We start from the raw sequence: 14,666 nt of genomic DNA, 5'->3' as shown, positions 1-14,666 counted from the left end.
GAAAGGGTAGAAATGTAGTTCCAAAAAGAGGGATATTCAAATTTTGGCACCCGTGTAAAAGAAAAGCTGATTTGCACCCATTACCAGAGGATTTCCTTATAAAACTCTCTCTAGGTTCAACTTATATGGTTTAGTTTGATAGTGTACAGAGTACAGGAAAAAAATAAAACCTTTCAAACTGGTAAATTTGAATATATATTTTAATTATTATAACAATCATATAGATGATTTGTTCAATTTTCATCTTAGAAATTTTATACTTGTAATAAACCGATGATTTAATCCTCTGCTAAAACTCAATATACTATTATGATTTATTAAAATTGAATAAACAATTATTTTATATTTAATAGTATATAGTGACTTGCATGAGTTGTATTATAACAGCCTTTTGAATTGCACACAGCATACATAATTGGAACCCTTTGACAGAATCAGCTCTCCGAAGGCGCCAGCACATGCTGTTGTGAAGTAACTCGGAGCGTCCCACCTAATTCTGTCGGAACAAGGGGGATTAAGGAATGTAATACATCCGTTATTAGAGGACGATAGCTTGCCTCTGGCTGAACACACAACACAGCAACTGCAGCAACCTACACATTACCAGAACATAGACAGACCTTGATTCTCAATTTCACAAACAAATCTTGGACTCTATATGAAAATCCAAAATATTTGACATTCAGTATGATAGACTTGACAGCATTTTTGCACAAACCTGATACAAATGCTTTAAATCCATTGTATTTTGTATCACAGGATCCACAATATTTGGAAGCTTTGATCTATCTGTGAGCTGAGGCATGGCCTAAAATTCAATAAAGAGTTAAGAGTATTGAAGTTCAATTTACAACAACAACAACAACCCAGTGAAATCCCACATCGTGGGGTGAAGTTCAATTTTCAAAAGATAAATTAAAATAGGGTGTCATAAAGAGTGAATATTCAAATAAATGAATTTGGATCTGAGACCATTACTTACCCATGTGACTATAGACTGGCTTTGAGTTGGTGCCAGTTTTTCTACAGGCCTTCTTCCTAATAAGAGCTCCAAAAGTACAACTCCAAAAGCATAAACATCACTTTTATCAGTTAATTTTCCTGTAAAAAAAATGAAATTGCCAACTCTTTCACATTTCAGAGAGAGAAGAAAATGAAAGTGGCACTATTACATAAAGTACTTAACTTGGACTAAATTATGGCAGATCATTTGTATTGGAGTTATGAACTTAAAAAGGAAATAAATCTCATAATGTAAAAACTTTGTTTTGATTATTTGTAAAGGGATTTGAATTGGTTAAAGTAGTTATAATTATACCTTTTTGCTTAAACAAATGATCAATCACTTGAAGAAAATGTTTTGTTGAAAAGTCATTGTAATTTCTACAGTAAGTAAAAGGTGAGAGAGTTAATAATGCATACATACCATCTAACATGTATTCAGGGGCTACATAACCTAAAGTTCCAGAAAGCTTGATATTGTTTTTGTTTTGAGCCCCACCCAACACAGCAAGACCAAAATCTGAGAGCTATAATTAAACACAACATTAAGAGAGGTTGCACACTGTATAATTTTATCGATGTCAGTTTAATGAAAGTTTTACCTTTGCATTGAAGTTGGAATCTAGAAGAATATTAGATGATTTCAGATCTCTATGGATCACTGGGGGATGGCAGTGCTCATGTAAATATTCTATTCCTCTGGTCAAACAGCAGGTAGCAATTTGTTAATATCAAATATGTCAATCATTCAAATTAAATAACCATATGGGTGGTCTTGTCTACCTTGCTGCATCAAGGGCAATTTTTATTCTGTGGTGCCACGTTAATGCTGATCCACGGGAAGGTCCTATTCAAATCAAGAAAATGACAACTAGTAGAGTAATTTTCAAGTGGTTTATTGAGTTATTTAAATTTAATACCATGTAATTGACTTTCTAGAGAGCCATTCTGCATGAGTTCATACACAAGCAATCTTGTTTCACCCTGGATGCAATATCCCAGCAATGAAATTATATATGGATGTTGCATTTGACTCAACAACTCTACCTCCGTCTGCAAATTACAAATTGTGAGAAAGAAACACAGTAACAAGTTACAAATTGTTAGATAATGGTACCTCAAATTCTTTAATAGCATCGTGGGTTCCCCCTTGTAGTTTCTTGACAGCTACATACAAATTGTCTTCCAATTTAGCTTTGTATACACATCCAAAACCCCCTTCACCTAAAATCTCACTTTCTTGAAAATTGTTGGTGGCCGATTCTAGTGTCTTGTACTCCATTAAAGAAACAAATGTTTTCCTAATATAAGTGGACTTCAAAGAATTGAATTTACGCATAACTGGTGCTAATGCGATACCCTTCACAACATCTTCAGAATGAAACAATCAGTGCATATGTACAAGTGAACCATATATAATTTGTGTGAAGATGAAGAAATGTACCTGAACTATGATTGATGTCCTTATCTAATCTTTTTCTTTGATAAATCCAGAAGAAAATCATGAAGAAAATGATTACTCCCAATGCAGTAGAAGCTGCAATGAGTGCTATCAACAGCTTTCTATTTTGATCCATATGGTGCTCTGAATAAATACAAGTCAATCAAAGCCAAAATTGACAGATTTATGGAATGAAATAAATAAATAATAAAAAAAAAACAAAGAATATGACATTAATTAGTGAAGATAAAGTGAAAAAATTATTAGTAACCAACCCCCCAAAAATTACAAAACTAAACATCAAATGTTATTGTTTTAAGAAAATGTAGAAGAATAAATATTCAAGTATTAGGAAGATTTTAGCCAAAAGAAGTATAAAATTGGCTCTGTGCACTTGTATGATAAGTCCTGTAATTTGAATGTTGAAGTAAAAAGAAAAAAAGAAAAGGTAAAAATGGAGTACCTTAGAGAAATGGTAGTGTCAAAGGTGAAGAAGCAGGTCCATAATTTATGTTGCATCAACTAGATAGAACAAACTGATAAAGAATCCAATTGGGTCCACCAAAAACAAGATAAAGTTGAATTCTTTCTTCTTTCTTCTTTCTTCTTTCTCCACACTTCACTCCCCGTCTTTAGCAAAAATTGAACAAGATGACTGTTTCAGTCTTGATCTGGAGACAATTTATGAGGATTCAAACAAAGAATTTGAATTTATGTATTTTCGTTCTCTCTCTCATTGAGCAATAGTGGGCAACAGCATGAGGGGTGTGTGTGTGTGTAAAAAACTGGGACCAGAATGAAAACATAAAAATATCACAAAAGTTTCTGTCTGCTATGGTCCATATACATGATAAAAAGGCAAACAAACCACTCAAAAGAAAAATAACGGAAAAACATCTTTTGTTTCCTTCATAATTGCCTACTTTTACTATTACTTTGGTATTCTGTTTACCTTTTTAACGTGGATATATTCTCATTTTACATACACAACTACTAATCCTTCTAATGATAAATTTTTTGGGAAAAGACAGAGATTCATTTTTAACTTGTCCCAAAAAATTAGTTATATATTTAAATTATTATGACGATTTATTATATATTTTTATTATTTTAAAATAAATTTATTTACCCTCTAAAATTGACGTGATAAAAAAATAAAAAAAATAAAAAATATGCGCATTAGATAAAAATTAAAGTAAAAAAAAAAATAAAAATCAAAATTACCCCATCCCATGTCTCTTCTTCTTTATACCCCACCCTCCTCCTCTTCTTCACACTCCACCATTGTGCTCTTCTTCTTCTTTCTTTATTTTTCATCATAACATCAAAGTGTGAGACAACGAAACAACATCAGAAACCTCCCTCCAGCCATCGTCGTCGCCGCTACCATCGCCGGTGAATCTTCAATTGTATTTGAAACATAAAGACATGTATTTAAACCCAATGCAAGCTTTGATTTCCTCTATTTACTCTCCATTTTGTATTTTGATTTTCTTCAAAATCAAAAAGAAGAAGAATAAATCCAGCTTAAATCCATAAAGAATTAAACTTTAATTCAATGGGGTTGATGGAAAAATCAAGATTCTTTTGGAAAAAATAAAATCTGATACTCTATATTTGTATTTTTGATAATGATGGTGGTGATATTTGATGGTGGGTGACAAAGGAGAAGAAAAAGAATTGAAGGTGATAAAGTGATGGTGAAGAATAAAGAATCGGCAGTAAAAGTGGCCGGACATGATTTTTTCGATGAGATGAGAGATGATGGATGAGATTTAGTGATGAAGATATAATTATTAGAGAATTTTATTTATTAATTAGGGATTAATTAGTTTAAAATATAGTTAAAAAAAGGATATAAAAAATTACAATTTCTGACATGATGTTGACGTAGCGCTGATGTGACAATGAATGTAATACACCACATACTGTGAAAGTGGTGTTATACGTCTCAAGGTGGCATTAAATTCACTCTTAAGTAGTAAAGATGTGTAATAGATCGTCGTAATAGTTTAAGCTTGTAATTGACTTTTCAGACAAGTTTAAGAGATAATTTAGCTTTTTTCCTAAATCTTTTCATAATATAAAATCACAAAAGTGCCTTGGAGATGGGAGAGAAATTGAAGATTATGAGGGCTTGGGATAGTAGTGGGGATGCGAACAGTATGTGGAATAGAACGGCTAGTTATATTAGGGTTGTAGCAAGGAAAGTGTTGGGAGTCTCGACAAGTAATCGTAGTCGGCATCAACGGGACTGGTGGTGGAATAGAGAAGTGCAAGGGAAGGTGAAAGCAAAGAAGGTGGCGTATGCGAAGTTGATAGAAAGCAAGGATGAGGTGGAGAAGTGGACGAATAGGTAACTTTATAAGATAGCGAGGAAGGAGGTGAAGTCGGCGGTTTCAATGGCAAAAACGACAGCTTTTGAACGCCTTTATGCTGAACTAGAAGAGAAAGGCAGGGATAGGAAATTGTTCAGGCTAGCCAGGGCGCGGGAGAGAAGGGCACGCGATGTGGGTCAAGTGAAGTGCATTAAGGACGAGCATGGAAAAGTATTGGTAGATGAGACCTTTATTAAACAGAGATGACAGTCATACTTCCATAAACTCTTGAATGAAAAAGAAGACAGGGAGATTGTGTTGGGAGATTTGGAACATACAGGGAGGCGTCACAATTTTGGGTGTTGTAGGAGTATTATGGTCGAGGAGGTTAAGGGTGTTTTTCGTAGGTTGCGTTGGGGAAGAGTGACCGGAAAGAGCGCAAGCTCGGTAGGTTTGGAGTGGCTGACTAGGTTATTTAATGTCATCTTTGAGACGACAACGATTCCAAAAGAATGGAGGTCGAGCGTAATGATTCCTCTATACAAAAACAAGGGGGATATCCAGAGCTGCAACAACTATAGAGGTATCAAGCTTCCAAGCTATACTATGAAAGTGTGGGAAAGAGTGGTGAAGATGAGGGTCAGGGGAGGCGTGTCTATTTCAGAGAACCAGTTCGGATTTATGCTGGGACGATCAACTACAAAAGCCATCCATCTTATGAGGGGACTGGTGGAGCAGTATAGGGAGAGGAAGAGGGACTTGCATATGATATTCATCGACCTAGAAAAGGCTTACGATAAAGTCCCACGAAAGATATTATGGAGATGTCTAGAGGCTAAAGGTGTACCTGTGACGTACATTAGGGTGATCAAGGACATGTATGAGGGTGACAAAACCAAGGTAAGGACAGTAGGAGAGGACTCAGAGCACTTTTCAGATTGATGGGGTTATATCAAGGATCAACCCTTAATCCGTTTTTATTTGCCTTGGTGATGGATGGATTGACGCGATAAATTCAAGGTGAGGTGCCATGGTGTATGCTTTTCGCGGACGCCATAATCCTGATCGATGAGACTCGTAGTGGAGTTAACGCCAAGCTGAAGGATTGAAGACATACCTTGGAGTCTAAAGGTTTTAAGCTGAGTAGAACCAAGACAGAGTACTTAGAGTGCAATTCAGTGAGACACCTCATGAGGTGCAGAAGTTAGGCTTGGTGACCAGGACATCCAAAAGAAAAGTAGTTTCAAGTATCTTAGGTCTATCATGTAAAGTAACAGAGAGATTGACGATGATGTCACACACCGTATTGGGGCAGGGTAGATGAAATGGAGGCTCGCTTCTAGTGTGCTATGTGACAAGAAGGTGCCACCACAACTTAAGGGCAAGTTCTACAAAGTGGTGGTTAGACCGGCTATGTTAAATGGGGCGGAGTGTTGACTGGTTAAGGTCTCTCACATTCAAAAGATAAAAGTTGCAGAGATGAGAATGTTGAGATGGATGTGTGGGCATACCAGGAGCGACAAGATTAGAAACGAGGCTATTTGGGATAAGGTAGGAGTGGCCTCGGTGGAAGACAAGATGCAGAAAATGCGACTAAGATGGTTTGGGCATGTGAAGAGGAGAGACAGAGATGCCCCAGTGCGGAGGTGTGAGAGGTTGGCCATGGATGGCTTCAGGAGAGGTAGGAGTAGGCCGAAGAAATATTGGGGAGAGGTGATTAGACAGGACATGACGCAACTACAGCTTACCGAGGACATGACCCTTGATAGGAGGGTGTGGAGGACCCACATTAAGGTAGAAGGCTAGTACATAGTCTCGTTATTCTTCCTTATTAGTAGGCGCATTAGCGCACTATTATTTCTTGTGCTCTGATTTCTGTTATTATCTATTACTTTCTGTACTTTGATTACTCTATTTTATTTCCATCATTCTCGTTATTTGCTTTCTCATATATCCTTATCTAACCTCTTTTATGATTTTATGCTTTTATACTTTGATGGAGATAAAAAATGTTACTCCCTCTGTTGTAATTTATGTAACATTGTTTCATTTGACAAAAAATTTAATAAATAAAAACTCTATGTACTTCATTAATGGTAAATGAATAATATTAAAGTTAAAGTTATTTTTAATTATTATAGAATTGAACCATTTATTTTGAATATAAAAGTGTGCCACGTCAATGAAATTAACAAATTTAAAGGACTAAAATAATTAGCATTAAGACTATTTTAAACTTATCCCAAATAGGAGGGGACCATTTTTATTATTTCTCTTAGTAAGTCCATCTAATTCACCTACCAAATCTTAGCTGTCTTTCGACCCAATGCCGTCCGATTTTCACCCATATGTCTATCAATTGATGTTTAAGGGAAAAAGATTTAATCAATAATTTTCTCATACCATTAATGTCGACAGTGAATTAATTGATGTTCATGAGACTCATATCATATCCTTAAATGGAACTGTCTTTACACCCACAAGAATTATGGTGAGATACACAATATTTTCCCAATTATACAAATTTAAGTTTTGAGAATGAATAAATTTGGATAGAGATTGATTTCCTTTTTAATGAATCTTATGCAATTTGCATTCAATTTGATCAGCAATACAAGATATCGAGTGAGAAAAAAATTATTTTATTCTTTCTTGTTATTCACTCATTATATTTATTTAAAATTTTGAACCAAATATTATAGATAAAATCTAAATTACTTTCACAATTTAAATATCGATCAACATTTCTAATCGTGGATGCGAGACTTTGAATTGCTAATCTCTCATCTTTATGAATGAATGTCATAAGAGAGCTTATTTTATTCACTTTTAACCTGTAACTAATCTCAATAAAATTAAAGAGTAATCTATCTATTAAGCAATTTACTCTCGTGTATGTCTGCACCCTTGTGGTTTCAGATTTTAATTTTTCGTATGACCCTTTAATACTAAAGACAGTGCTATTTGGTAGGGGGGGAAAAGGAGAAAGAAATGTTCAAAATTCTCCCAATCCAACAAATCCGCCATTATTAGGTATTTACTTGTAAGCTAGATCAAATTAAATGACAAGATAGTTTAATGTACGGAAAATATAAAAGAAGGCACATAAAAGCAGGCAGTCAGTCACATGTTAGGTGTATTATAGGTACATCAATATGCACTTAAAAAATATAAAAAACACTTTTTTAAAAATATCTAAATATGGCCAAAGGCTTTATTATTAAAACGAAAAATAATTAAAAATATCCTCCGTCAATAGTTTGATCAAAAAATATTTTTGTTGTTAATACTTTAATCCAAAAAAGTTTTTACTATCTATATTTTGATCCAAAAATATCCCTATTATTACTTTTGGTTCAAAATGTCCTTTTCCTAATTAACATATTATTTTTTTCTTTTAAAACAAATTATTCCTAGTAAAACATTGTTCTTAAAGGACTTTTTCTTATTTTATTTCTTTTAAAATTCCTTTTACTAATATAAAAGTGGAAAGTAATCTATTATCTTCTTATCTTCTTTTATCAATTAGATTAAAATTATCTCATGTACTTTTAAAATTGATAATATAGGTCACACATATATATATATGATATCATAGTAACCTCATCATTAATTTTTATTTAGGTAATGATTAATTTTTTTTTAATAAAATAGAAAATATTTTTATTTCTTATTTTTTTTAAATTGGAGTAGGATAAACATTTGCTAATCTATTCAATGATTCAAAAGTTAATATGAAAAAGGGTCAACAATAACTACATCGATGATATTTTAAAGATATTTTTGTTATAAAAATAAATTAAATTTAGCAAAATGAGGCGGAGAGAATAATGAATAAGAAAGGAGGAACAGAAGAGAAAATGTAGTATTTGTGCATGTTGTTACATTGTAGGTGATGAATTATTTATAGCCAAAAAGATGAAGTAAAATAGTGGGATGTGGGCCCCACTTAAATTAAACAAGATTTCAAGTGGACAATCTACTTGTCTATTTATTTTTTAACACTCCCCCTTGGATGTTCGCGTGAAATGTACCTTACTAAAAAAATTACAAGAAATAATATACATATTTATCCTGAACACCCATAGATGTTGTGTTTTGTTAAAAACCTTACTAGAAAAAACCCAATGGGAAAAGCCTAGTGAAGGAAAAAGAGTACACACATTTGGTAATACGCCTTGAGTGTTGCCTCATTAAAAACCTTACCAGGAAAATCTAGAAGGACAAAACCTTAGCTAAGGGAAAAAGAGTACAGCGCGTATTTTACTCCCCTGATAAAACATTACTTAATATCTCGAAGACGACGCATTCTAATTTTGTATCTGATTTTCTCAAAGGTTGAAGTTGGCAATGCCTTGGTAAACATATCGGCTAAATTATCATTTGAATGGATTTGTTGAACATCTATTTCACCTTTCTTTTGAAGATCATGGGTAAAGAATAATTTTGGTGAATATGTTTAGTTATGTCTCCTTTGATGTATCCTCCCTTTAATTGAGCTATACATGCAGAATTGTCTTCATACAATATTGTTGGAGCGTCTCTTGTCAAAGAAAGACCACATGTTTCTTGAATGTGTTGAGTTATTGATCTTAACCAAACACATTCTCGACTTGCTTCATGAATGGCTATTATCTCTGCATGATTTGAGGAAGTGACAATCATAGTTTGCTTTATTGAACGCCATGATATAGTTGTACCACCACACGTAAATAAATAGTCTATCTGCGATCGACCTTTATAGGGATCAGATAAATATCCTGTATCTGCGTAACCAATCCATGATGACATGGATTCATTTGAGTAAAACAATCCCATATTTGTGGTCCCTCAGAGGTATCTAAATATATGCTTAATTCCATTCCAGTGTGTTCGCATTGGGGAAGAACTAAATCTTGCTAACAAGTTTACAGCGAAAGCTATATCTGGTCTAGAATTATTGGCAAGATACATTAATGCACAAATTGCACTAAGATATGATATTTCAGCCCCAATAATCTCATCATTATTTTCATGAGGTCGAAATATATCTTTATTAATATCAAGAGATCTCACAACCATTAGAGTACTCAGTGGATGTGCTTTATCCATGTAAAATCTCCTTAAAATATTTTTTGTATATGTTGATTGATGGACAATTATCCCATTTGCAAAATGTTCAATTTGTAGACCAAAATAAAATTTTATCTTTCTGAGGTCTTTCATTTCAAACTCATTTTTCAGACATTTTACTGCCTTTGAAAGTTCTTCCGGAGTTCCAATAATATTCAAATCATCAACATATACTGCTATTATGACAAATTTAGATCCAGACCTTTTCATAAAGACACAAGGGAAAATTGGATCATTTTTATATCCTTCTTTTAGCAAATATTCGCTAAGACGATTGTACCACATTCGCCCTGATTATTTCAGCCCATATAACATTTTTGAAGTTTTATTGAACAAGTTTTCCGGGAATCTTTAAATATTTCAAGCATTTTAAATCCTTCAGGAATTTTCATAAAAATATCGTTATCCAGAGAACCATATAAATAGGTTGTAATGACATCCATCATATGCATGCCAAGTTTTTCATGAACTGCCAGATTTATAAGATACTTGAAAGTGATTGTATCCACCACAAGAGAATATATTTCCATATAATCAATGTCGGGTCTTTACGAAAATCCTTGTGCCGCAAGTCGTGCTTTATATCTTACGACTTCATTTTTCTCATTTTTTTTCGCACAAAAACCCATTTGTACCCCACTGGTTTTATACCTTCAGGTGTTCGGACTATCAGTCCGAAAACTTTGTATTTTTCAAGCGAAGCTAATTCAACTTGGATTGCATATTTTTATTTTGGCCAATCATTCCTCTGTCTACATTCATCGACAGATTTTGATTCAAGATTCTCATTTTGTTGCATTATTTCCATAGCAACATTATAAGCAAAACTATTGTCGACAATTACATTATTTTGGTTCCATATTTTTTCTGGTGAGACATAATTTATTGAATTTTTTATTATTATTTTTAGGCGCCTTAACCTCTTCCAAGGTTTTATCAATTGTTATGTCTCATCGCCCTTCTTGAGTAGGTTCTTTCATATCATGACCATCTTGATTATTTGCTCCTTTTCTTTTTTGAGGATTTTTATCTTTGGAACCAATCGGTTGTCACGCCCCGGGAGGGTACCCTAGACGTAACCGGCACCCGAAGGCCATTTATGACCTCCGAGCGAACCACCTGGTCCAGTCACACATTCATTCAATCACATTCTCTTAGCGGAAACTCAATTAATGAAATACTATTCGCAATATGAGGGCCGAAGGCCTAGCATTCATCAACTCAACAACAAATATAATAAGACTCCTCAAATTAACCGTTCAACCTCCCCACACTCCAGTCTATGAAGTCTCTATCCAAGTCTAAAAGGTGCCAATGACAAGTCCATAGCTATCAACAATCAAAATAAAAGAAATGACAACAAAACTATACAAGAAGGCTCAATATCCTCCGAAAACTAGGAGGACTCACCAACTAGCTGGAAGTGTATGTGGATCTTCAACGGAGCGCCGGTTGATGATCTCTAGTACCTGTCTCTGCATCATGAAACGATGCAGGCCAAATGACGTCAGTACATGGAATGTACGAGTATGTAAAATATCCGGATGAAACCACATTAAGAAAACATCAATATCATGTCAGGATCTCAACTCATACATAAATACATGACAACTCACTCAAATGTCCTAAGTCCAACAAGAATAATTTAGACAGGACTAACTCATAAGCCACTTAACTCAACTGACTCGGAGCACTATCAAGGCCTAAATGGGAGTTTCTCTTAACCGACAACCATCACCTATGAGCCGGTGATAGTACAATAATCAGACGTTGTTGCCATGTCCGTCCATACCTTGTCAGGGCATGAACGCCTCCCTAATCATGGATACCATCGATTAGTCAAGTCCTATTATTTCAGGACAGTAAAATGGGAAACATCCGACTTTAACGGTTCCATCCCTACCTACGTTGGCGGCGTAGTTTCTGGGGTTCGAGTATGGACTATACTCTTACCCACTTCGGTGATCGATACTCTTCCCATGACTCTATGCTCATAAGACTCCCTCCAATCATCTCAAGCAAGCCCTCACGGCTAGTTTCATGTGGAACATTTCCCACTCATCAACTCTATCCTCATTCTTAACTCAATTTAAGTCATAATGGCAAGTCTCATTTAGGACCTTGTCCACTCGTCAATTCTATCCTCCAATTAACTCAATCAAGCCTCATTTAGGTAAGCATTTATGACATCTCCTCAAGACTCATCACAACTCTATGACTTTAGCTCAACAATTCAAGTAGAATAACACATTTAAGGAAAATGACTTAAGCAACATAATCACTTGGCTAAAGAGATCAATAAAACATAATAACAAGTCATCTCCATCAACTCATACTAACATGAAGGTTTTAGGAATTTCTTAGCTCAATAACATCAACACATATGGCATTAAATAAATAGGGGACAAAACTCATTCAAACATGAACCATACCAAGAAACTACATTTTTCATGGATATCTAACCTCAAAGCAAGAGTAGGGCACATGGGTGGACTTAGCCCATGTTTTGGATAGCCTTACATACCTTAGGGAAGACTTGAAGAAAACCTTGGTGTTGGGTCTTCAATGGAGGACTCAAATCTTGAAGCTCTTGAACTCTTTTTGTTGGAAATGGAGAAGAAGAAGAAGAGAGAGAGAGAGAGAGATTTCTAGGGCTTTTAGAGAGAGAGAGAGCTGGAAATTTTGATCCCAAAATGATCAATGGCAATACATATATAACTTGGGTAAGTTCCCAAATTACCCCTCCTCAAAAGTTCTAAAAATAGGCTAAAAACGCATCTGGCGCGATAGTGGCGCGTTGCGCCCTTACAGCGCCAAGGCCATTGTTCTGAGTTCTGGAAATTTGGCCTGAAAAACCCTGCACAACTTTTAGTGGCGCGCCGCGCCAGAGCCCAAACTACTGAGGCATGTTTCTGGCGCGATAGTGGCGCATCACGCCCTTATAGCGCCAGGGCCATTTCCCCAGCAGTTGCAACCCAGGCCAAAAATGAAATTCCTGCCGTGCTAGCTCATCTTAGGATCGTCATATCTTTCAACTCTGAACTCCAAAATTCACATTTTTGTGGCGTTGAAAAGAAAACTCGACGAACTTTAATTTAATAAGTCGTGGTCCACCTAGATTTCCGTCTTTCAAAAGATAGGGTCATTAAAAGTCGACCCCATACACGAACTCATCTTAACTTAGCCACGATGAACTTTTTTGGGACTTAGCTCGGTCCTAGGGGTCCTCTATGACCCCACATCACCTCCAACGCTCTTTAATTTCTCAGGGACTCATCTTAACTCAAGCACATACTTTGAAATAAATACGATGGGCCCCACACGTGTACAAGGAAGGCCTGAATCTTAGGGGAAATTTTTTGAGGGGTGTTACATCGGTCTACCACGTTTTAAATGTGGTTTAGACTCATTTGCATTATTTAATTATCCTACTGGGACATTAATTCGATTGGAGCATTAGCAGCTGGGATATGAGATTTAGTAACTCTTGATAGGTCAGTGAATGCATCTGGCAGTTGATTTGCAATATCTTACAAATGAATTATCTTTTGAACTTCCAGTTGACATTGATTTGTATGAGGATATAAATGAGATAGTGAAAATACATTCCAATATATTTCTCTTTTCAGCTGCTTATTTTCTCCCCCTAATGCTGGATATACTGATTCATCAAAATGACAACCAGAAAATCTTGCGGTGAATAAATCTCCAGTCATATGTTCTAAATATTTTATGATAGAAGGAGATTCATACCCCACATATATCCTCAATCTTCTTTGGGGTCCCATCTTTGTGCGTTGTGGTAGAGCAATTGGTACATATACTGCACATTCAAATATTCTAAGATGGGAAATGTTCGGTTTCTGACCAAAAACCAATTGTAATGTGAAGACTTTATGATAACTTGTGGGTCTGATCTGCACAAGACTTGCTGCATGCAAAATAGCATGACCCCATAATGAAATGGGAAGTTTTATTCTCATAAGCATTGGTCTAGAAATTAATTGGAGACGTTTAATCAATGATTCCGTTAGACTATTTTGAGTATGAAATGAGCAACTGTATGCTCAATTATTATTCCAGTGGACAAACAATAATCATTAAATGCCTGAGATGTGAACTCACCAACATTATCAAGACGAATGTCTTTATTGCATAATCTGGAAATTGTGCTCTTAACTTGATTATTTGAGCAAGTAATCTCGCAAATGCCATTTTATGAGTTGATAATAAACACACATGTGACCATCTTGTAGATGCATCTATTAAAACCATATAATATTTAAATGGTCTACATGATGGGTGAATGGTCCCACATATATCACCCTGTATACGTTCCAGAAATGTTGGGGATTCAATGTCCACTTTGATTACTGATGGTCTAGTAATCAATTTGCCTTGAGAACATGCAGCACAAGAAAATTCTTTAAATTGGAGAATCTTTTGGCTCTTCAAAGAGTGTCCATGTGAACTCTCAATTATTTTGCGCATCATATTAGAACCGGAATGGCTCAACCGGTCATGCCAAATAATAAAATCATTTGAGTTAGTAAACTTTTGGTTTACTATGGCATGTGTTTCAACAATGCTAATACTTGTGAAGTATAAGCCGGATGAAAGAGCGGGTAACTTTTCAAATATAAATTTTTTGTCCGACATCATTGTAGTAATGTAAAGATATTCATTCTTTTCATCATTTATAGTCTCAATATGATAATTATTTTGACGAATGTCTTTGAAACTTACTATAATATAATGCTTCATTAATTGTTAAATTTGTTTCCCTGACAAGT

The 14,666-nt window shown here is 35.0% G+C and overlaps 1 protein-coding gene across 1 annotated transcript; it reads right to left on the bottom strand.

Moving 5' to 3' along the window:
• Positions 1–290: 290 nt before the first annotated feature.
• On the bottom strand, positions 291–3,287 carry LOC129882338 (probable receptor-like protein kinase At1g80640). Its single transcript, XM_055956627.1, has 10 exons — positions 2,907–3,287; positions 2,447–2,587; positions 2,120–2,373; positions 1,923–2,055; positions 1,786–1,849; positions 1,605–1,701; positions 1,427–1,529; positions 983–1,101; positions 719–808; positions 291–593 (listed from the first exon to the last, which is right to left on the bottom strand). Exons 2-10 carry the CDS (start codon positions 2,577–2,579, stop codon positions 435–437), a joined length of 1,152 nt encoding a protein of 383 aa, XP_055812602.1. The 5' UTR covers positions 2,580–2,587; positions 2,907–3,287; the 3' UTR covers positions 291–434.
• Between the last annotated feature and the right edge of the window lie 11,379 nt (positions 3,288–14,666).

Source organism: Solanum dulcamara, chromosome 1, assembly GCF_947179165.1.
Source record: "Solanum dulcamara chromosome 1, daSolDulc1.2, whole genome shotgun sequence".
Classification (NCBI taxonomy): domain Eukaryota; kingdom Viridiplantae; phylum Streptophyta; class Magnoliopsida; order Solanales; family Solanaceae; genus Solanum; species Solanum dulcamara.
Note: the sequence above shows the minus strand (reverse complement) of the source record. Positions and strands in the feature narration are given on the sequence as shown.